General features: G+C 46.5%; 1 protein-coding gene across 1 annotated transcript in view; it reads left to right on the forward strand.

Annotated features, from left to right (window-relative positions):
• Window positions 1-24,408, forward strand: part of mocos (molybdenum cofactor sulfurase) — a 316,151-nt gene that overhangs the window by 229,762 nt on the left and 61,981 nt on the right. Inside the window, exon 10 of the mRNA XM_041184888.1 lies at window positions 8,894-8,981. Coding sequence (XP_041040822.1) covers window positions 8,894-8,981 — 88 coding nt within the window. The remainder of the gene's footprint in view (window positions 1-8,893; window positions 8,982-24,408) is intronic.

Genomic DNA, 24,408 nt, shown 5'->3' on the forward strand with positions numbered 1-24,408 from the left:
CTGTTTTTTTTCTCTAAGTGAAAGCTGCAGACCATTTTTTTCAAATGTAAAGCACCATGGATATTTCAATCACTTCAGATCATGACAGCAGAGTTCCCAAGCAGTATGTTCTTCAGTTTTGAATGCATAATAACACTTTTCCCGCGGGGAAAAGTACTTTAATGCATCTCAACAGTTAAACAATGCTGGTCAATGTAGTAGTCAACTTACCTTTGCAGGACAGAGACCTATAATCAATCACTGCAGCAAAAGTACATATTACTTACAATATAGCATCTAACTATTGAACATGAAAAAACAGTTTGTTTTGTATTTCAAAGCCTGTCAATGAAAGAATTCCAGGAGCATGTGACTTCTTTTTTGGTTCCCCAATTGAAACTCTTCTGAGGTGTCGTGAATCACACATTCATATGGAAGAAGTTCAACTACACAGAAGGAGTGGGGGGTGGTGGTTTAAACTATACAACCCCTCAATGGAGCTGGCAAGGGTAGCAGTGCTGCATGCAAGTGGGCTATCTGCACCCTTATCCCATGCCAGCAAAAATGATCAGAAACAGAAATGGGAGTGGGAATCTTGGAAACAGGTTCCACCTGCCATTTTTAAAGAGCTCCCGACTCAGCAAAAATCCGGGCCTCTCCGCTTGTATATTTGTTTTGTTTGTTTGATTTGCATTGTCTTATTATACCTCCTTCTGTCTCGATGTTAATACTGCTTTGCCATTTAACCATCTCTTATTCTCCACCTAAGCACTTTAGAAATCATTCTATTTATTTTCCAGTCTGAGTAATTGTTTTTTCTCCTCTTTCCCTTTTCCACTTCTGAGGAACTATATACACCCGAAATATCGACTTTTGCTTTCTCTACAGATTCTGCCTGACCTGTTCAGTGTTTCCAGCGTCTTCTGTTATTTTTTCAGATTTCCAGCATCTGCAGTATTTTACATTTTATCCATGAAAATATAATTGGACTGTTGAATTGTTAGTCTTATTATACAGAACTGCATATTCTTACAAACAGAAGATTCACTGTTCTGTTGAAAATGATATATTCTAAGGTCATGTACTTTTTTCTAATTGTGTGTTCTAACATAACTAAACAAAATGCTATTCCACAGCCACTGCACATGTTGTACAATTGAAAATGACCTTCCACTGAAAGTTGCAAAGGACAAAGAGAACTCCTAGGGTTAGCAACTGGTAATTAGTGAATGTCAATCACCAGTGGAACCTTTGTTTTTCTGAAGAACTGGACATCCACTTCCCAAGGCATGCTACACAGTACCAGTGGCATCTCTTACAGACTAAGAAAGGGTGATAAGAGAAACGAAACCTTTTAATTGAATGAAAACTAATATAGATTTTTATATATTATATTAGATTTGGAATTAGAGGAACATTATTGTCAGACAGATTTCCAACTCTGCACGATGGAATATATACATTTTATTTAAATTGCCACACAAAAAATAGCAGCTGAAAAAATGGGCATGTAATGAGTTATGCTTGCAGCAAACATTGTTTAAAAAGTGTTGTCACCCACAAGGCAAAAATCAGATTTGTGGACAGTTGTGATATTTCTGATAGCAGAAAAGATAGTAAATCTACTACCATATACCCAAGGGAAGATTGCATGCAGGGCGATGTTGTGAAATGCATACAGAAAATAATGTCTGGAACATTAAGCTTATGGTTGATAGCACAGCAGCCAGCTTGTCATTTCCAACTTTCTCTGTTGTTCCGCTAAGATCAGGAATCTCCAGGCTTTGCTTTGACCTTGGAGAAGACATTTAAATGTAGATTTTCTGTGCCCTTGAATGCAGCAATGTACCTCACAAACCCCCGTCATACATCAGAGCATTGAGGGTAGACAGCCCATGACTGTGTTTTGACATGAAAAGTACTTAATTTGAAAAATTTACTTTTTAATGTTTCATGAAGTTGAAGTGTCCCTCAACAATCCTGCCAGCCTCCAAATGAAGTATTCTCAAAGGCAGAAAATATGTTGTACCTTCATTTTGAGCCAAAAAGCAGAACAAGTTTAATGAGGGAAGAGTCCAGCCAAGATATAGAGCAGAATTTTTCCAGATTTGCACCAGGAACATAAGAAAAAGGAACAGTAGACCATTCAGCCCCTCGAGCCTGCTCCACCATTCAATAAGCTCATGGTTGACCTTGTGTTTCGAATTCCACATTCCCACATAACCTTTTATTCCTTTGCTTAACAAGAATCCATCTACCCCTGCCTAAAAAATATTCAATGAACCTGCCTCCACTGCCTTCTGAGGCAGGGAGTTTCAAAGTTGCATAACCCTCTGAGAGAAAAAAATTCTCATCATCTCTGCCCTAAAGGGTTGACCCTTAATTTTAAAACAGTGCCCCCTAGTTCTGGACTCATCCACAAGAGGAAACATCCTTCCTACATCCACCTTGTCAAGTCGTTCAGGATCTTGTATACTTCAATCAAATCACCCCTCACTCTTCTGAACTCTGGTGGAAACAAGCCCAGTTTGTCCAACCTCTCCTCTTAAGACAACCCAGTCATTCCAGGTATCAATCTAGTAAACCTCCTGTGAACTGCCTCCAATGCATTTGCATCCTCCCTTAAATAAGGAGACCAAAACTGCACATAGTATTCTAGGTGCGGTCTCACCAATGACCTGTATAAGTGAAGCATAACGTCCTTACTTTTATGTTCAATCCCTCTCATAGTAAAGGATAGTATTCCATTAGCCTTCTTAATTACTTGCTGTACCTGCATAATAATGTTTTGTGACTCATGTACTAGAACACCTAGATCCCTCTGTCCCTCAGAATTATGCAGCCGTTCTCCATTTAAGTCATATTGTGCTTTTTTTTGTCCTTCCTGCGAAAGTGAACAACTTCATATTTTCCCACATTAAACTTCATTTGCCAGATCTTTGCCCACTCACTCAATCTATCTATATCCATCTGCAACCTCCTCATGTCCTCTTCACAACATACTTTCCTATCGATCATTGTGTCAGCTGAAAATTTAGCTACCATGTCTTCGCCCCATTACAGGCCCCTGTTGGACTCCACTCATTAGTTCCTGCCAAGCTGAAAAAGATCCATTTATGCATATTCTTTGCTTTCTGCCAGTCAGCCAATCTTCTATCCATGCTAATATGTTACCATTTACACCATGCGCTTTTATTTTCTGTAATAACCTTTGATGTGGCACCTCATCACTAAGTGCAGTAGCAGGCAGGTAAAACAACATTTTACCAACTGGCTGCGATGGCGGGTTTTCATGCCGTATTGTCCCAAACACACCACATTATTTACGCACTCGTGGGAAACATGCCATTTCTAATGCGAGTGGGGTCTTATTCGCCCGCCCACCATCACCCCGCTGTTGCGTCAGGCCGGGTGCCATTTTTAAAGCCCAACCGCAAGCACACATCACAGTGCTTCCCAACCACCACTGCTGCATGGAAGACATGGCCCTGAAACTGAAGAAGACTGCAGCCCCGAGGTTCAGCGACGTGTCCCTTGAGTGCCTTTTGGATGCCGTGGAGGCCTGCCGGGATTTCCTCTACCCCTGCTCATGCTGCAGGATGGGCAGCAACTGCACTAACCCGGCTTGGGCAAGCGATGGCAGTGATGGTCAGTGCCAACGCCCTTCAAAAGAGGACAGCCACCTAGTGCCGCAAGAGGATGAATGATCTCCTCCATTCTGCCAGGATAAGTCACTCTTCTCACCACTTTCAACTCACACACTCACAAACCCATCACACATCCACAGTGATCTCACTCACTGCCAGTCCAAGGGACATCACCATCCACTCTCTCACACTCACCGTCATTGTCCTCATCCCATCCATGGGACCACTCACCACCCACACAGGTCAGACGTACTTACCATCTGGCCTGGCAGGCGCCCTGTTTACACTTTCTCCATCTCTACTTATGCAGGACAAGCTGACACACAACAAGAGGGAGAGGTCATTGACCGGTGGCGGAATGCTCGAAATCAAGGTCCTCACGGACTTTGAAAACAGAGCCATCCAGCTGGCCGCCGAGGATCTGGACCGTTCCTGTGCTGACGGTGAGGCTGGCTGTGCTCTACCAAGTGAGGACCCAGCAGTGCAACATACATCAGACAACCATGCTGTGAGTGATGTGTCCTGTTTCACAGGCCACTGCCATGCACGAATTAGCTCCCCTTGCTTTCGCAGGCACATTTGGAATCAGCTAATGGAGTTCATGACCCAGGGCCTCCAATCAAGTCCCGAAGGAACCTCTGAGGAGGAATCTGGAGGCACCCTCCTTAAAGTCCCGGCACAGAGCTCACTCACCTACACCTTCTGCCAGTGCAGAGACACACACCTTGTTGGGACCTAGCTTTAGAATAGCCTCGGGATCACAATCTGGTGAGTACATCGCACTGGCTGATTAACAACAGGCAGCAGAAGGGCATGGGCGGCACTTGGAGGACAGCTGGAGGCCAAAAAGTTGCTGAATGCGAGTCAGATGACGACCTCTGGACTCAGTCATGTCACATTTGCTGGAGCTGCAAAGGCTTGGGAACATCAGGAAGGGATATCCACTGCACTCCTCAGATTGCAAGACACAATGGAGGAGTCCGTCTGCCTTCACTCTGAAGTGATAGCGCTGGCATACCAACTCACCGAGGTCAACACTGGCAGGATGGCAGCCGCCATGGAGATCTTGGTCCAGGACTTTGCTCCTGCACTGCTGCACAGGCTCAACTCCATCGCTGATACCATAGCTGGCCTCTTACAGTGTGTACGTGAGAGGGGTGCCAGGCAGCTCGATCTCACTCCAGCTACCCCTGCTCCTCAAGGAGTCAGCCCATGGCCCCTGGGCCCATCCATCCAGGTAACTCTAAGAACATCCAGCTTTACTGACTCCCCTCTCCCTGTGACCTCAACAGCTCCAGCTGCACAGGCCGAGAAGGTGCCACTGCTACACAGCAGGACCCCAAAAAGCAGGCCGAGGCCTCCAAGTCTCGGCCCTCCAGAGGACGCCCACCAAGGTCATCACAGACAGGGCGTCGCACTCAGCAGGCTGCCTCCACCTCCACTTTGGATGTCCAAGGAGCACCAAGATGTAGCGGCAGGGTTAGGAAAGTTAAGGAGAACTAGTTGCACAGGCTGGGCGTGGGTGTTAATCACTTGTATATACTGTTCACTATTGTCAATAAACTCCCAAGAATATCTCCCTGCCTATAGCTCCTTGTTCTGATGAGTAGTGTTCTTGTCACTCACATGTGAAATGTTTCTGCACAAGATAAAGGTGTCTCAGTCCAGGGTCTATTCCCTGTGCTCTGTGCAGCCTTCGGACCAAAGTGCTAGTCTGGCCTCACACTCCCTGGAAACATTACTGATGCCCGCACCTCGACAGTGCTTGTCATTGCTGCCAGAATTTAGTGACCAGATGCCACAGAGTTCTCTCACTCTCTCTGTGCTCTCAGCACTTTTAAGATGGGGCTGGCCCCCTTCTCTTCAACATCTGTGACCACTGATGCTGTGCCCCTGAAGGGCTCTGTTGCCGAAGGCAGACAAAGGATCAGACGCTTCTAAAGTTTCATGGCAGTGTCTCTATGATATAACCCCGATCACAGAGCGCAAGCGAGCTGCCCTTGGCCAGACCAGAGTCAGACACTCTCAGAGGCAATGTGAAGATCTATGGAGTGTCCTCACAGCATTTCGTCATTATTCTTCTGCACTCGAGTGACTATTAGGGCCTTCACTGCGTCTTCATGAGAGGAACATTATCACAGAGGGTATGTGCGCTGCCATAAGGCAGACTAGAGTCAAACATTCACAGATGCAATGTGAGGATCTATGGGGTCACCTCACTGCATATCGTCATCATCCTCCACAAATCTAGCAGCTAGATTGAGCCTGCCTCATCTAGCCGGTGTGAGGGCCTCATCCCCATCATTGTGACCTCCAAGGACCTCCTCACCCTCATCCCCCATTGTTGTCCTCCTCACTGGTGCAGCTCCTTCATCTCCTCCTCAGCCAGCTCATCTCCCAGGTTGTAAAGGACACAGCAGACAACAATGATGCGTGACACCCTCTGTGGACTATATTGTAGGGCTCCACCAGACCGGTCCAGGCACTGGAACCTCATCTTCAGCATCCCGATGGTTTGCTCTATCAACTTGCGAGCTGCTCATGAGCCTCATTATATCAACGTTCTGCTGCAGTCTGAGGCCGCTGCACGGGTGTCATCAGCCATGGCCTCTGCGGGTAGCCCTTGTCCCTGAGGAGCCATCTCTGCCACTTCTGTAGACCCTGGAAGACTCCAGGGATCTGTGACCAACTGAGGATGTAGGGGTCGTGCACACTTGCTGGAACTGTATAAAACACTGGTTAGGCCACAGCTAAAGTATTGCGTGCAGTTCTGGAATCCGCATGATAAGAAGGATGTGATTGCACTAGAGAGAGTGCAGAGGAGATTTACCAGGATGTTGCCTGGGCTGGAGAGTTTTACTTATGAGGAGAGATCGGATAGACTGGTGTTATTTTCCCTGAAGCAGGGAGATTGAGGGGATACATGATTGAGGTGTATAAAATTATGAGGGGCATAGATAGGGTAGACGAGAAGGAACTTTTCCCCTTGGTGAAGGGATCAATAACCAGGGGACATAGATTTAAGGTAAGGGGCAGGAGGTTTAGAGGGAATGTGGAAGAATTCTTTTCACCCAGAGGGTGGTGGGAATCTGGAACTCACTGCCTGAAAGCGTGGTAGAGTCAGAAGCCCTCATAACATTTAAGAAGTATTTGGATGTACACTTGCAATGCCACAGCATGCAAGGCTATGGGCCTTGTGCTGGAAAATGGGATTAGAATAGTTAGGTACTTGTTTGACTGGTGCAAACTCAATGGGCCAAAGGGCCTTTTTCTGTGCTGTAGACCTCTATAACTCGATGACTTCCTGGAAGCTGTGCGCACACCTGCAGGATGCGTTTCTGGTGGTTGCACACCAGCTGCACATTCAGCAACTGGAACCCCTTGCTGTTGATGTAGCCCACCCTGTGTTGCGATAGAGATCTGAGCGCCACATGAGTGCAGGCAATCACACCCTGCACCTGTGGGAAAACCGAGATCTGGGCGAATCCAATCACTCTTGCATCCTGGCTGTCTGGTCCCAGGTGAAATGCACAAAGTTGTGTGCCCTTGCAAAGATGGCATCCTTGACCTCATGGATATATTTGTGGGTGGAGGCTTGTGAGATCCCACAGAGGTCACCTGTGGAGCCCTGAAAGCAGCCACTAGCATAGAAAATGAGCGCCACCATCACTTTCACAGACACTGGCAGTAGATGCCCTTCATGTCCCAGTGGCACCAAATCCTACAGTAGCTGGCAGATGTGACCAACCAGTTCCCTAGACATGTGCAGTCTCCAGCAACACTGGTTCTCAGTCATCTGCAGGAATGAAAGGCGGCTTCTATAGACCCTGGGTGTTGCTAGGCGACGGCTCGTTGTGGCTCTTCGGTGGCGTGTGCAGGAGCCCCAGCCATCCCTTCTTCCTGAGGTTGCTGCTCCTGCCTCTGCACAGCCAGGAGCCTCAGTCGCTCTCTCCTCTGTCGTCTTCACACTCTGTAGGCTATCAGACATACAGCTAATTCACCAGGCTCCATGGTCCTGATGTGTTCCTCCTGCAGAATGAAAGAACCTGTCCTGGTTAAGTGTGCAGACCCCTTAACAATTCCCAGAGAGTGCTGGCCACCACTTGGATGGCCAGAAATTAGTGCGCTGCCTGGCTGCCCAAAACCCCACTACACCCATCCCAGTCCACCTAACCGACTGGCGGCAGATTTGTCCATTGATCTGCATGCTGTGCTGTCAGCTCAGGTGCAGGCATTCTCTTAACCTGCACTGCAAGGCTACATTGTTAGCTTGAACCATGGCGGATACTGTTCCAAACCAGGATGCTGACATTGCAAGAGGCTTTGAGTGCCTCCAGCAGTGACTGCTTCATGGCCAACTTTAGCAAGGAGATTGTACATCGCATGCAGTCGTCCAACTGTTCTGCTGTCCACTAAAATGCTCATGACTTTGCAGTCTGTGCCGATTGGGAAAAGCTTTGGTAGCACTCTGATGCCTCTGCATTGCTTGAGTAGACAGATGAATTGGAAGCCTGACTCCAATCATATCAATGTGGCTGCACCTAAACTGTCTGAGTTACAGACGAATGATCACTTTATACACATTTCCCTAATGCATGGCCACTTCCCTCGCCCACCCTACCCCCAACCCCGAATGCTTGTCTGCTATATTCAATGGCAGGCCCTTGGCCCCCACCCCCCACAAGATGTCTCAATGGCAGGGCTGCGCTTGCCCCCCCACTCACAAGTCACCTCAATGGCAGACCTGTGCTTGCGCCCCCCCCCCCCCCCCCCCCCCCCCACCTCACACATCGCCTCAATGGCAGGGCTGCCCTTGATCATGAAGCCCCCAACGCCCCTCAAGCTTGTCCAACAGGCGATCCTGGTGAGCTCTGCACAATGTTACTGTGTACTCACCTCCAAATTCCCCTCAAAATGCAGGCCGCCAAGTGCACATCGCTTATGTGCTGTTGTGAAACACGGACTATCCCAGCGGACTGGCCTGATAATGACATGCTCATGTATGGCAATGAGGTTCCCAACTTCCAATGGCGGGAAATGTGGCCCGCCATTGGCGGGCTAAGTGGACGATCGTGAACTGGTTTCATGCTGTCGTGAAACCAATCGTGCCATATTGTCCGCTTACACCACTGATCACGCCTGACGCCATCAGGCACGGAAAATCCCACCCATAATCCAGAGACAGTGCCAAGAGTGTGTTCAGAGTGACTGCAAGATTCTTTCTGACTTACTAAAACGTTAATGGTTAGTTTACTTCAATCCCTCAGGAATGGATCCCATAATTATGCCTTTAGAAGAAGGAGATGGAAAACAATTTCCACATCAATTCTGTCAAACCAAAGTCTGTGGAGACAGGTGAGTATCTGAGACAAGCTTACAAATGTGTTATTGCTTGCTGCTTTGACACCTTTTGCTTTCACAACCAGGCCTGATATATGCAATGGAGAAATGAAGTTAAACTGCTGTTGAATTAATTGAACTGGAGGCAACAAATTAAAATTTGATACAGCACAATGTAAGCTCCTTTAAAGAAAATGAAGAAGGCCTTTTTGGTGCTCAGTACTGGGATCTCTATTTATTTTCTATTTATATAAATGGTTTGGACATAGGCACAAGATGAAGTTTGCCGATGATACCAAATTGGAGGCATATCAACTTTAAGAAATGCAAGACACTGTGGGACGACATAGAGTGGTTACTGAAGTGGGCAGGGAGGTGACAGATGCATTCCAGTTCAGAGAGATGTAGAGTAGTACATTTTTAAACAAAAACAGTGGAATAGTGCCCTAAATTCTGTGGGTGGGATGGAGTGGGTGGGGGCCCAGAAGGAGAAAACAGTTTGGACCAATAGTTTTATTACCCAGTTTTTACTGGTGTTCCATTTTAAGGTATACAAGACCAGTTAGGACTTGTATTCTTATCTTGTATTCTTATTTCCGAGTTTTCACTGTTTTTCATCCTGGGGTTGGGGGGGGGGGGGGGGGGGGGGGGGGGGGGGGGGAGGATACAGGCAAATAGATCTTTAAAACTGAGAATGCCAGTAGAAAATACCAGGTAAATAGAACTCTGGATTTTAATTGTATGGACATTGAATACAAAATCAAGGAAATGATATGTATAAATGTTTCTTTATAAGACATTATTTTTCTGTGCAGTCCTAGGCAATCCAGTATAACTTTTTGAAAAGGGTACGCCAAAGATTCACTGGAATTATGACCTGAATTTTACCCTCAGGATGCGAACGAAGTCAGTGCAGCCGAAAATGGTAAAACCCTCTCCAGCCGAGATCGCAATGCAAATGTGATATTAAGCTATGTGGCCAATTAAGGCCTGCACAGCATGAAATATATGGCCAGTTGGTATTCTGTGCGTGAGGGTGGGAATGCATCAGGGACTGGGTCCAATGGGGACACAGCGGGTTGTTCAAAAACGGAAGATGCAGCTCCTTGAAGGTTGCCAGGAGTTGTGGGGGAGGCTGAGGGAGCTGTTTTGAAGCTATCCAAGAAGTGCCCTGGTATGCAGTCATAGCCTTAACACCTGGTAGACATGGAAGGCGGGAGGGCAAGTCGGGCGGGCACTCTGCAACCCCACCCCCCCACCATTTCTCAGATGAATACCTGGGAGTGCTGGCCGAGGAGGTCACTGCCAAGCAGCATATCTTAATGACCAGGGACAGCAAGAGAAGGCTGCGCCACTAAACCAAGAAGTCCTGGACAGAGGTTGCTGCCCAGGTCAGTGGACATGGCGTACCGCACGTGGCCTCAGTGTCACAAAAGGTTCAATGATCTTCTGCAGTCAGCAAGGTAAGTGCAAAAATGGCATCGACCTGTGCAGAGAAGTTTAGTCAGGTATCCCTTGCTCAGAACGTTCCGGAGTCTAAGAGTTTGTATCCCAACTGACACTAAGGCCTGCCCTGCCAAGGCTGGGATTTCAGCACAACTGACATCAGTGTGTTGGAGGGTGAGATGTGCTACAATGACATGGCCCACCTAATCCTCGGATAGGTGGCAGGGGAGGGGAACCAGGAAATGACTTTCAGGGAGATAGAGCAATAATAAGATTTATATTTTTCCCTGTCAGGAGAAGAGCAGTCAGAATCCTGCGGAGTGCCGCAGAACAGGTAGATCAGTGCCAAATCTATGCATCTCATGAAGCACGAAAGCGATGCACTGCAGCTGGAATGCCACCTGTCAGGCCGCTCCTCCGGTCGTGATAAGGCGGGGGTCTCGGATGAAGGTAAGAGTGTGGGTAACAGATGCGTATGCCATGGGTACTGGAAACATAACAGGCTCCTCTCATCAGAAACTGAACTGTCGTAGCCAGAGAGCCCATTGAAGCTCCAATGCAGATGGCACCATGTAGCAGGTTTCCACTGTTTCCTCAGCCCACCTAGCGTGCATAGTGACTATGATGATTGAACGTACTGATCTTTTGCCTTCCTCCCGCTTATGCGCCATCCGCAGGAGCCACCGGCAACCCTGAGGACCTGCCATTGAGCTCTGAGGAAGCCATCACATCTGCACCATCATCACACCGTCTCTCTGAACCAGGCATCAGCACAGACACTCACAAGTCGGTGGACATTAGTTATTTGGCTCCATGGGTAATGCACATTGGTGACGACACATCACACTCGCATGAGGGGCTGGCAGAGACAGAGAGGTCCCAGGGAGCCAACAATGGGAGCACAGCTGGAGACCAGGACCATGCTGCACCCGAGACAGATGACGAGCCTCTGGAGTTGTCCATCAGGTGGCAGATGCTAGATGTCCAGCAGGATGCGTGGGGAGATCTGGCAGAGGTCCATGAGGGTCTGCATGCCGTGGTCTCCATCATGGAGTCCATGCAGAGTGGGCGTTCTGCGTTGACCCTTAACATTGGAGTGCATAGCCTTCTCCATTGAGAGAGTGGTGACTCTCATGGAGAGGCAGCTTCAGGTACAGACTCAGGGGTTCCTGGGGTTGCACTCGGACCTGCAGGCCCTCACACAGGCTATGACCTTAGGAGGTCACTGCCAGTGTGAGAGCTGGATGAGCCACCTGGTCTCTCTGCTAGGTCCCCGTCCATCAATGGTGAGCAGGGAGGTGCAAGCGCACCTCACACTGGCAGACGAGCTGCCTGTCATCTGTGTGGGCTCCTCTCAAGTTGCTGCGGATGAAGGCATCAGCTCCTCCACCCCTCTGCCAGTGGCTGCCTCATCTGCAGAATCAGCAGGCTGCCTCCAATGCCACTGACAGCAAGTTGGGGTCGGGGGGGCACCAAAACGCAGATGTAACCTGAAGGCACCTTGAGCAGAACAGGGGTGTGTCACAGGTTATATGCATTAATTATTTTGATGTTTGTGTTAGGAATGGATGCATTGTTTGTTCTTTGTCTGTTCATGGGAAGTAACATAAACATTTATTTGACTTAAATGGGCTATGTTGACTGGATGGCATGAATAGGTGCCAGATGTAGCACAGGCTTATAAAAGTATAGTATTGTGTGGTGCTGGCGCACTGGGTTGGGTTCTCATTTATTGATTGTTAGCAAAAGAGACAGTGCCATTGGCTTGATGAGGCATTGATGCCTTGGATGCCTAGCTGATACTTCACTGGATCAAAGCATCCCTGGTGTCCCTGCCTCCATGAAGGTTCCTGTCCTTTGCCTTGAGGTCCTCACCCTGTGCCTCCCCAGGCTTTTCCCCTGAACCATCATTTAAGTCATCCTCCTTGCCCTGTGGATCTGCCTTGCTTTCCTCAGCCTCCAGTTGGTCCCCCCTTGACAGATCCAGGTTGTGCAGGGCACAGCATGCAACAACTGTGAGGGCGACTCATTCTGGAGGATGCTGCAGTGCTCCCCCTGATTGGTCCGGGCATCTGAATCGCATCTTCAGCAGCCCAATGGTCCTCTCCACCACCGTCCTTGTGGAGGCAAGGCTCCTGTTACATCTCTCCTTGGCCTCCTTTCTTGACACCTTGATGGGCACGTGAGTGCAATCGTTTAACCCTTGATGCTGGGGAACCCAGCCATCTCAGCAAAGCCTTGTGCTGTCCCTTCCTGGCGTGCCTTGTCTGTTCGGAAGTGGATGAAAGTGCAGAGATGTCTAAAGATAGCATCAGTCACGAGCTTGACGCAACTGTGCGCAGCTGATTGAGAAACGCCGGACAGATCCCCCACTGAGCCCTGAAAAAAACCGGAGGCATAGAAATAGAGGGCCGCTGTGACCTCCAAAGCCACCGGCATGGGGTGTCCGCCCACGCAGTTGGAGGTGATTTCTGGACAGATCATATGACATATTGCTGTCACTGTGTCATTGGAGAGGCGGAGCCTCCTGTGGCACTGGACCTCAGATACCTGGAGGTAGTTGGAGAGCTGCCTGAGCACTCTAGCAGCTGGGTAGTGGTGTCTTCAGCGTGCCCTCCCACCTAGGCCTCCCTACTGGCCCTGCACCAAGTGAGCCTGTGTCTCTCCTCTTAAAGGCCTGTCACTGGGATACTATCTGCGTTCACCTGGCCTCCTCTTCCTCCTCCCCCTCTCTTCCTCTTCAGAGGAGATTCCACCAGCGGAATATATTATCCCATTAATTGGGATGCAGAGGAGCAGTGCCTTGAAAATGAAGGAGCACTGTGCTGCAATACTCAGGGGAACCTTCGAGGGAAATGAAGACCTGGGAGCTGAAAGACAGGCTTGACAATCAAATGAGATGCAAAGAAACTGTGGGACAACACTGTACTCACACAGCAACGAGCTGGCACTGACAGAGAAAGTGCTGCTGCTCTGGGGATTGCGGATCCACCCGTGGATGAGAAAATGATTAAAACGTAATTTCCACCCACCCGTTTTGCCCATGCGATGAGCTAAAAATCACATGGGCAGTGTAAAATCGCTGCCTATTAGCTTGTTAATGGCCTTAATTGGCCCTTTAAATACCGCGGGCACAGATCCAATTTGCGCATGCGCCTGCCAACTGCAAAATTGAGCGCATGCACAATGACATCAGGAAGCATGTCCGATGTCATTTGATATTTTATGTTCGGTTGGGTCGAGCACATGCCCACCCCCAAACGTAAAATTCTGGCCTATTTATTTGATGATGAAGAAGGGGTCAAAAGTGGGCGTTTTATACTGGAACAAGGAGATTTAAAAATTACCAAAGGATTTTAGAGAGGCCTGTGACAGCAGTAATGGCTGACAGCTGTGCATCTAAGAATAGCAGCAAGCAGGCCGCCAGCCCCAATCTGGAACCATTTAAAGAAAAAGTGCTATTTACCTCCAATTTGAGAGTGGTCAAATTGAAAGGACACTATCGACATCATTCATGTGCCTCTGTTTGGATACCCAATTAACAAAGAGGATGATTAGGTGGAAAATCCAGTTAGGGTTCTACTTGCTCAGTTACATAACTGTCCCTTGATGATGCCTGCCCTGCTCAATGTCCACTCAGAGAATCCTCAGGAAATCCTGGGCATGTAAAGAGTCGATAACTGATGTCACAGATCTCCAACTTTCTTTCCTTTGTGCTTTGAGGATATAACAAGCAGAGCTCATAAAGGGGAACCGGTAGATGTAGTGGATTTGGATTTCCAGAAGGCATTTGATAAGGTGCCACATAAAAGGTTATTGCACAAGATAGAAGCACACGGTATTGGGGGTAATGTTTTAGCATGAATTGAGGATTGGTTAACACACAGAAGGCAGAGAGTCGCGATTAATGGATCTTTTTCAGGTTGGAAAGATGTAACTAGTGGAGTGCCACAAGCATCAGTCCTCGGGCCTCAATTACTTACCATCTATATTAATGACTTGGAGGAGGGGCTAGAGTGTAATGTATCCAAATTTGCTGACAATACAAAAATAGATGGGAGGGCATGTTGTGATGAGGACATAAGGAATCTGCAAGAGGATATAGATAGGTTGAGTGAGTGGGCAAAAACTTGGCAGATGGAGTTTAGTGTAGGGAATTGTGAAGTCATGCGCTTTGGTAGGAAGAATCAAAAGGCAGACTATTATTTAAATGGAGAGAGACTCCAAAAAGATGCAGTGTAGAGGGACCTGGGTGTTCTTGTGAATGATACACAAAAAGTTAGCATGCAGGTGCAGCAAGTAATTAAGAAGGCAAATTGAATTTTGGCCTGTATTGCTAGGGGGTTGGAGTTTAAAATAGGGAAGTCTCGTTACAACCATATAGGTGTTGGTGAGGCTGCAACTCGAGTACTGTGTACAGTTTTGGTCCTTTATTTAAGAAAGGATATACTGGCATTGGAGGCAGTTCAAAAGAGATTCACTAGGCTGATTCCTGGGATGTAGGGGTTGACTTATCAAGAACAGCTAAACAGGCTAGGCTTTTATTAATTAGAAATAAAAACAAAAAACTTTTTTATTAATTAGAGTTTAGAGAGATGAGGGATGATCTTATTGAAATGCATAAGATTCTTAGGGGGCTTGACAGAGTTGATGTTGAGAAGATGTTTCCACTAGTGGGGGAATCTCGAACTAGGGGACGTAGTTACAGAATAAGGGGACACTAATTTAAAAGTGAGATGCAAAGGAATTTCTTCTCTCAGAGTGTAGTAAATGTCTGGAATTCTCTACCCCAGAGAGTTATGGAAGCTAGATCACTGAAGGTATTTAAAGAATTCCTTATATTGACAGCAAAATCTAGACCAATGTAGTATTACAATATATTCCTAACAAAAGGAACAGGAGTAGGCTATTCTGCCCCTCGAGACTGTTCATCATTCAAGTAGATATGCTGATCTCAACTCCATTTACCCAATTTTGATCCATGTCCCTTAACGCTCGTACATAATAAACATCTGTCAATTTCAGTCTTGAAAATTTAAATTCACCCAGCTCCCACAGCTTTTTGGGGAGAGAATTCCATGTTCATTCTATTCTTTGTTTGGAAGAGCATTTCTTAATTTCACTCCCGAAGGCTCAGACCTAATTTTAAAATTGTGTCCCCTTGTTCTCGATTCCCCCACCATACTTTCTCTATAAAAATCTTTTATCATGTTAAACACCTCAGGTAAATTATCCCTCAACCATCTCAATGCAAAGGAGTAAAATACAAGTTGTCCTTATTGTCCTTATATTTTTAACTCTTGTCCTATACATTGGAAGTGTTACTTGGTACATGACAACAGCATCTACACTTTTTTAAAATACACTTAATTGACTGTAAAACACTTTGGGATGTCCTGTGAATCATGCTATAAGTGCAACTCTTTCTTTTTCTTTCTTTTCTCTAACATTCTTGAAATAAAAGACAACATTGCATTAACCTTTTGTATTGCTTTTTGCATTTGTGCACTGTTATGACATGGCACGCAATATGTGCCAGGCGGACCAGATCCACAAGGGAAACTTGGCTACACTATCACAACAGTTTTGTAATTTGTATTTATTACAAGAAGGCTTTTGCACTGAATTTAGAAGAATTGAGTCTACTAACACCTTTAGAGATTTTAAAATTAAGTTAAAACATTTACTACCAAAAAAATCACATACAAGATTACAGTTGTAATTTATTTAGTCTTAACAGTTCCCAAAATTCTTAATTAAACAGGCTGCCAACTACACACCCCTTTAAGGCAACAGTCCAAAATAGATTTGAAATTATAAAATCAATGCAGCAAGGTTACCACAGCACCCACTCGACAGTGGAATTCCAAAGGCTTTTAACACAACTTCAGTTACTGGACACAACAGACTTCTGCTAAAGTGGCTGGAGGCTTTTCCTCAAGGACTGCTTCACACAATGTGCCTTTCGATCTCAAGCAGCCAACCCTTACATATCCTTCCATCCTTCTTTATATATGCTTTTGCTCTCTTTGATTTGTAAATTCCATTGTTCTCCAGGTCTTTGGAAATTTACTTTTCCCATAATATAAAAATGTTTCATGTTGTCAATATGGCCTCTTTTGGGAAAATGAAACACAATAACCTTGCCCTATTTCCCTTGTTAGTTGTAAACATCCTACCATCCCTTAGAAACCCAAACACATTTCCACTTATTTTATAATACAAATTTCCTTCACACCCTATGTGCTGCTCTCATCCATGTTTACTCTTTAGCATTTCAAATGCTTTTTTACACCTAACTTCTTTTGATAATTTCAACTCTAATTAAATCAGCCACATAGACAACCATAAGCACACAATAATATTATGAAAATATTATGGTGTCGTGATATCTTCATCCTAATGGAAAAGTGAACCGGCATAATTTTAAAAGGGGGCTTCGTTTGCTCAAGCCATCTTACATTACTTACTGTACTTATCCAGATACACAAACTATTATATTACCAGGTGCATGCACTAACATAACATATACAAATCCTTTGTATCAACAGAGGTCATTTCAGTCCAATGTCCAGGTTTTAAATGTCCAATTTCCTTTGACTTTAAAATCTCAACCATGTATCTGCAATTAGATTTTCTTGTCCAGCCACATGTACATTCTGTAAATTAAATGGTTGCAGTAATAAATTCCATCTGAACAGCCTTGCACTTCGGTTTCAAAACTTGTCCAGAAATTTTAAAGGATTGTGGTCTGTATAAACAATTGTTTTTGACGAATTGTTTGCAACATAAACCTCAAAATGCTGCAATGCTAACACCAGGCACAGAACCTCCTTTTCAATGGATGAAAACCTTCCCTGATGAACATTCAGCTTTCGTGAAAAGTGTCCTATCAGTTTCTCAATTCCAGTTTCATCTTATTGTAACAGAACAGCACCAATACCTGCACCACTTTTATCAATCACCAAATTGGCATAATCAGGTACTGCCAAAATTTGTGTCATAGTCAATACAGTTTTCAAACTGTCAAATGGATTCTGACACTCTTGTGTCCATTGAAACTGCTTGTTCTTTTTTTAGTAGTTCAGTCAATGGAGCAACCACACTGCTAAAATTTGGTACAAATTAACAGTAAAATCTACTCATGTCCAGCAATCTCAAAATTTCTCATTTTGTTGTAGGCACAGGTAAATTCACAATGACTTTTACCTTCAAATCTCTCGGACCCACCTTACCATGTCCAATAGTATGTCCTAAATATGTAACTTGTGCTTTTGCACATTCATTCCTGCCCAAGTTCATCATCCAATTAGCTTCTTGCAGTTGATCAAACAGTTCTTTTAGATGTTGTAAATGTACCTCCCACATTTGACTGAAAACTATCAAGTCATCGATTTAAACAGCACAATTGCTCAATCCTGCAATTACTTTACCTGTCTTTGAAATGTTGCTGTTGCGTTTTTCATACCAAATGGCATGACTTTAAACTGATATAGCCCATCTGGCATTACAAAAGCTGATATCTCTTTTGCTCTCTCAGAAAACAGTACTTGCCAATATCTTCTCAGCAAGTCAATCTTTGTGATAAACTTTGATTGCCCCATTTTCTCAATGCAATCTTCCAACCGTGGAATAGGATATGAATCCACTTTGGTGACTGTGTTTACTTTTCAATAATCCACACAGTCTTTGTGTCCCATCCGATTTCGGTACCATCACAATAGGCAAGCTCCAGTTACTGCAACTAGCCTCAATGATATCATTTTGAAGCATGAATTTGATTTCTTTCTGTACTTGTGATAATTTTGCTGGATTTAATCCATAAGGATGTTACCTTATCGAAACTGAACCACTCACATCTACATCCTGTGTAGCTAAATTTGTTCTCCCCAGTTTATCCTCACTGGTGCAATAGCTTCTCCACATCACTTTGATACTTAAAATTTTAAAGTAGCTCCTCATTATCCAATTTGATTAGAGGAAAATCAATTTCAGAATCCTTCATTTCTACCTCTTTCTCTTTATCTACCATCACTAATAACTCCTTTTGGTCATCTTCCCTGTCAGAGTACTTTTTAAGCATAATCACATGACACACCCTCTGCTTCTTTCTGCCATCTGGATTATTTATTAAATAATTTACTTCACTCAGTTTCTTTTCAATTCTACTAACCTTGCCTTCTTTCATGCTGCCAATTACCTTCCGTGATCTCCAACACACTATCCAGCCTTTTCAATCTATCCACGTAACTGAATCAGCATTAATACTTATAATTTGGCACTCCTTGCCAGCATGCACTAAAAGCACTTAATGGATAAGTCATTTGTTCAAAATTGCTGATGTGAAAGCAGGACATTTAGTATTAGTTTAAGAAAATCGATCAATCTGCCCTCAGTACTAATATGCTATATGATGCAAAACTTAACCTTGTACTGCTGTTTTCAGAAATTGAAAGTACAATGAAAAATTATGAAGGTAAAATACTTTGGCCCGGTTTTCTGTCTGCAAATCAGGTGCCTGGTCTGAAGAATCCCTAGCTCCGAGAACCCGACTCCTAAAAGTGACTGATTGGATGTCAGATTTTTGGTCCAGATGGGATGGACTAAATTAGAAGTTGGGGCAGGCTGCACCGGAAGAACTGATGAGGCTGCCGGGTGCGGAGGCCGGCTTGCTGATGGCTTGCCTTGGGACTCTGGCACTGTGTCCAAGATATAAAAAAAAAGGATAAAACATGAAACGTCCCTCTAGCCCCCACCCCCCTCTCCAACACTCCTCATGCCCCACCCATGCCACCTCATGCCCTTCATCTGAAGGCGCCACATACCCTCCATGTCACTTCATGCCCTGTACCCACTCCCCATGACCCTTTAGAAACTCCATGTCAACTTAGTGCCAACTCCTGCCACCCATGCAGAGACTAGATAAAATAAAGTTCTAAGAGTCTATTGCAGACACTTTGGCCTGAATTTTACATTCCGAGGTTGGGCGCACATCTAACCCGAACGGACATAAAATTGCGCAAAATAACGTCGGGCATGCGTCCCAACGTCATCGCATATGCCTGCAATATTGAGATCGGCGGGTGCGTGCGGGCTAATTAAGGCCATTAAAAAGTCTATCAAGCAAGATTTTACATTGCCCGTGTGATTTTTAGTTTGTTGCACATTTTAGTCATTTCCTCATCCATGGGTGGGATAAAAGGCCCCCGGAGCAGCAGCACTTTCTCTGTCATTTCCAGTTAATTGCTGTGTGAGTACAGAGTTGTCCCACAGTTTCTTTGCATCTCATTTGATTGTCAAGCCTGTCTTTCAGCATCTCAACTCTTCACCTTCCCTGGAAGGATCCCCTGAGTGTTGCAGCACAGTACTCTTTCATTTTCAAGGCACTGGTCCTCTGCATCCCATCCCATCAGTGTATTCCGCTGGTAGAACCTCCTCTGAAGAGGAAGAGAGGGGGAGGAGGAAGAGGAGGCCAGGTGAGTACAGGCAGCGTCCCAGGGACAGACCATTAAGAGGAGGGGCACGGGCTTAGCTGGTGCAGGGCCAGCAGGGAGGCTAAGGTGGGAGGACACGCCGAAGAGGCCACTACCCAGCAACTAGAGTGTTCAGGCAGTGCTCCAACTACCTCCAGATGTCCAAGGTGCAATGCCGCAGGAGGCTCCACCTCTCCAGGGACACAGTGACAGCAATATATAACATGATAGGTCTGGATAGGTCCAACTGTGTGGGCAGACACCCCATGCCAGTGGCTTTGAAGGTCACAGTGGTCCTCAACCTATATGCCTCCGGTTCTTATCAGGGCTCAGTGGGAGATCGGTGTGGCATTTCTCAATCAGCTGCTCACAGTTGCGTCAAGTTTGTGACTGAGGCTACCTTTAGATGTGTCCGCACATTCATCCACTTCCGGACAGACGAGGCGAGCCAGACAGATGGAGCACGAGCCTTTGCTGCGATGACTGGGCTACCCCACATCCAGGGTGTAATAGAGTGCATTCACGTAGGCATCAAGGCGCCAGCAGGTAAGCCAGGAGCTTTTGTAAACTGAAAGGGGTTCCACACAGTTTGTGCCTGTTACCCTGGGAACACACACGATGCTTACGTCTTGCGGTACTCAAAGGTACCAGAGCTGTTTATGGCTCCTGCATAAGTGGATGAATGGCTCCTGGGTGGCAAGTGCTATCCCTTGAATAGGTGGCTGATGACGCCACACTGTCACCCAAGAACTGAGGCCAAGGAGAGATACAACAGGAATCATGCCTCCACAAGGGCGGCGATGGAGAGGTGCTTCAGATGCCTGGACCAGTCAGGGGGAGCATTGCAGTATCCTCCATAGTGTGTCTCCCTCACAGTCATCACATGCTGCACCCTGCACAACCTGGCTCTGTCAAGGGGGGACCCACTGGAGGCTGAGGAAAGCAAGGCAGCTCCACAGTGCGAGGAGGATGACTCAAGTGATGTCTCAGAGGAAGAGCCTGGGGAGGCGCAGGGTGAGGACCTCGAGGCAGAGGATAGGAGCATTTATGGAGGCAAGGTCACCAGGGATGCTTTGATGCAGTGAACCTTCACCTAGGCATCCATGACATCGATGCCTCATCAAGCCAATGACACTGCCTCCTTTGCTAACAATCAATAAGTGAGAACGCAGTCCAGTCCGCCAGCACCACACAACACTATACTTTTATAAGCCTGTGCTGCATCTGGATTCAAACCACCCAACCAACTCAGCACATTTCAGTCAAATAAATGCTTATGTTACTTCTCATGAACATACAAAAAACAAAGTGTCCATCCCTAACACAATTGTCAAAATAATTAACACAAATAATGACACCCGTGATATGCCCCTGTTGTGCTCAAGGTGCCTTCAACGTACATTTGCGGATGCTGCATCTTGGTGCCACACCCCACTCTCTGTCAGTGGCATTGAGACAGCCTGCTGACTCTGCTGTCCTGGTGGCCCTGATTACCTTGGCAGTCATCCTCTAGCTGCAGAGCCTGAGCAGACTCCACCTGGGAGGGTGCATCCAGCCCCATGGCTGGGCACTCCTCAGTTGTCGCGGCATCATCAGATGCAGCGGACACTGGCAGAGGGGCGGAGGAACTGGTGTCCTCGTCTGGAGCGCCCTGAGAGGAGCCCACCCAGATGACAGGCAGCTCGTCTGCCAGCATTAGCTGCATTTGTACCTACCTGCTCACCATTGATGGATGGGCAACCTGCAGTGAAACTAGATGCCTCATCTATCTCTCACACTGGCAGAAACCTCCTAAGGTCATAGCCTGTGTGAGGGCTGGCAGGTCCGAATGCAACCGCAGGAACCCCTGAGTTTGCTCCTGAAGGTCTCCATGAGAGTCGCCACTCTCTCAATGGAGGAGGTTGTGCACTCGTTGTTAAAGGTCAACGCAGAACACATGCTCTTCATGGCAGAGACCATGGCATGCAGACCCTCATGGATCTCTGCTAGTTCTCCCCGCATATCTTGCTGGACATCCAGCATCTGCTGCCTGATGGACAAGGCTTGTTATCTGCATCGGATGCAGCATGGTCCTGGTCTCCACCTCCGCTCAGTGTCGGCTCCCTGGGACCTCTCTGCCTCTGCCAGCTCCACATGAGAGTGTGATGTGCCCTCACCAATTACCTGGGGAGCCGAAGAACTAATGCTCACTGACGTATGAGTATCTGCGCTGTCCAGTTCAAAGAGACAGTGTGACACTGGTGCAGGTGTGAGGTCCTCCTCAGAGTTCAGTGAAGGATCCTCAGGGTCGCCGGCGGCTACTATCGATGGCGTATCTGCAGGAGGAAGGCAAAAGCTCAGTATCATCATAATCTTTATGCATGCTAGGCAGGCTGAGGAGACAATGGAGACCTGCTGCATGGTGCCATCTGCATTGGAGCTTCAGTGGGCTCTCTGGCTACGCCAGTTCAGTTTCTGATGAGAGGAGCCCATTATGTTTCCAGTACCCATCACACAGGCATCTGTCACCTGCACTCTTACCTTCATCCGAGATCCCTGCCTCACCACGACCGGAGGAGCAAGCTGGCCGGTGGCATTCCAGCTGTAATACATCACTTTCATGCTTCATGCGGGTGCGCAGATTTGGCACTCCTCCACCTGTTCTGTGGTGCTCCGCAGTGTTATGACTGCTCTTGTCCTGATAAGGAAGAATAGAAAACCTCACTATTACTCCATCTCCCTGAAGGTCCTTTCCTGGTCCCCCCCGCCACTCCCCCACCCAACCCACCTTGGCATTATGACACATTTCACCCTGCAATGCACTGAGGCCATTCATGCTGACATCCCAGCCTTGGCAGAGCAGGCTTCAGTGCCAGTTGGCGTACACACTCTTAGACCTCTGAATGTTTTGTGCAACAGGCACCCAACTACACTTCTCCGCACAGGTCCATGCCATTTCTGCATTTACCACTGCTGACCACAGAAGATCTTTGAACCTTTTACAGCCCTGAAGCCACATGCTGCGCATCATGTCATGCCCACTCACCTGGACAGCAACCTCTGTCCAGGCCTTTGTGGTCAGGCAGGGCAGTCTTTTCCTGCCATCCTTGGGCATTAAGATATGCTGCCTGGCACTTACCTCTTTGACCAGCATTCCCAGGCACTCATCTGAGAAAGTGGGGGCAGAATGCCTACCCGATTTGCCCTCTCACCTTCCATAACCAGCAGGTGCTGACGCCATGACTGTACACCAGGAGACTTATTGAGTAGCTTCAAAACAGCTCCTTCAGCCTCCCCTACAACTCCTGGCAGCCTTCAGGGAGCTGTCTCTTCCATTTTTTCCCCATTGGACCCGGTTCCCAAAGCGTTTCCATCTTCGTGCACAGAAAAAACAACGAGCAGTTGTGTTTCACGCTGGGTGGGCCTAATTTGGTCACCCAGCATAATATTGCACTTACAGCGCGATCTCAGCTTTTACATCTGCTTCCGGCCACGCCGACTTAGGGCGCACACCAAGGATAAAATTCAGGCCTTAGAAAATTGAAAAAAGTACTCTCATTCATAAAAACCCATTTATTACATTTACATCCTTTCAACTATTTAAAGCCACATTTCATTCAAGTGCACAATGCCTTATAACAACAAGCATTGGAATTCATCATCCCCCTTCAAAGGGTCTATAACCATTTGTAGCTGTTAATCAAACTGAAATGGTAGGCATCCTACTGTGATAATGGATGGTGTGAAATAAGTCATGCAGCAGTAATACAGTAATAAAAGTACTCTTGCTTATGTCAACAGACAGAGTGCAATAGCAAGCAATAGTTTTTCTTTTAGCACTCCAGACATTTTTTTCAAAGATCTGAAGGGCAGGGTTTTAAATGCTTTGACAGGTGCTTTTGACAGTTCCTTTTGATACTTTGACAATTCCCTTTGACAGATCTTCTTGACACTTTTGACAGTTGATTTTGTCAGGCCTGTTGCCAATTCCAATGAGCTTGACAGTTAATGAGTTTATGCACTTTTACACATATTCATGCCTAATTTTAACAATTCCAAAGGGTGCCTTACCTCTGGCCTATCCCAAATGGCAGCTGACCTTCACTAGAGGACACCTGACCTCCCCCAAAAGTGCTCTGGGCCCAGATCCAAAGGGGTACCTTACCACTCCAACTCTGGCTATCCAATGAATCCACAAAATCCAGACCTGCTGGTTTCATCTGCAAACTTCAGGTTTCACACTCCAAGGCTACCAAAATCCCACATGAGTGGAGGCAGCTGGTGATTTAAATGGCCAGCTGCCTCCCTAAAACATGCAGGCACAAAACGTGTTTGTCCCCATTCTCGTCCTTGCGAAAATGGGAATTGCCATTTTTGGATGCGGGACTTATGACTTTCAGCCACTTATGTCACTTTCTAACTCTGTTGTGGTGAAAATCTGGGCCTTTGGATGCTGGAATTCTGAATTAAAAACAGAAAATGTTGGGCTTTATAAATAGAGGCATAAAGTGCATGTTATGATGTACTTTTATTGGTTTGGCCTC

This window comes from Carcharodon carcharias, chromosome 3 (genome assembly GCF_017639515.1).
Source record: "Carcharodon carcharias isolate sCarCar2 chromosome 3, sCarCar2.pri, whole genome shotgun sequence".
NCBI classification, from domain to species: domain Eukaryota; kingdom Metazoa; phylum Chordata; class Chondrichthyes; order Lamniformes; family Lamnidae; genus Carcharodon; species Carcharodon carcharias.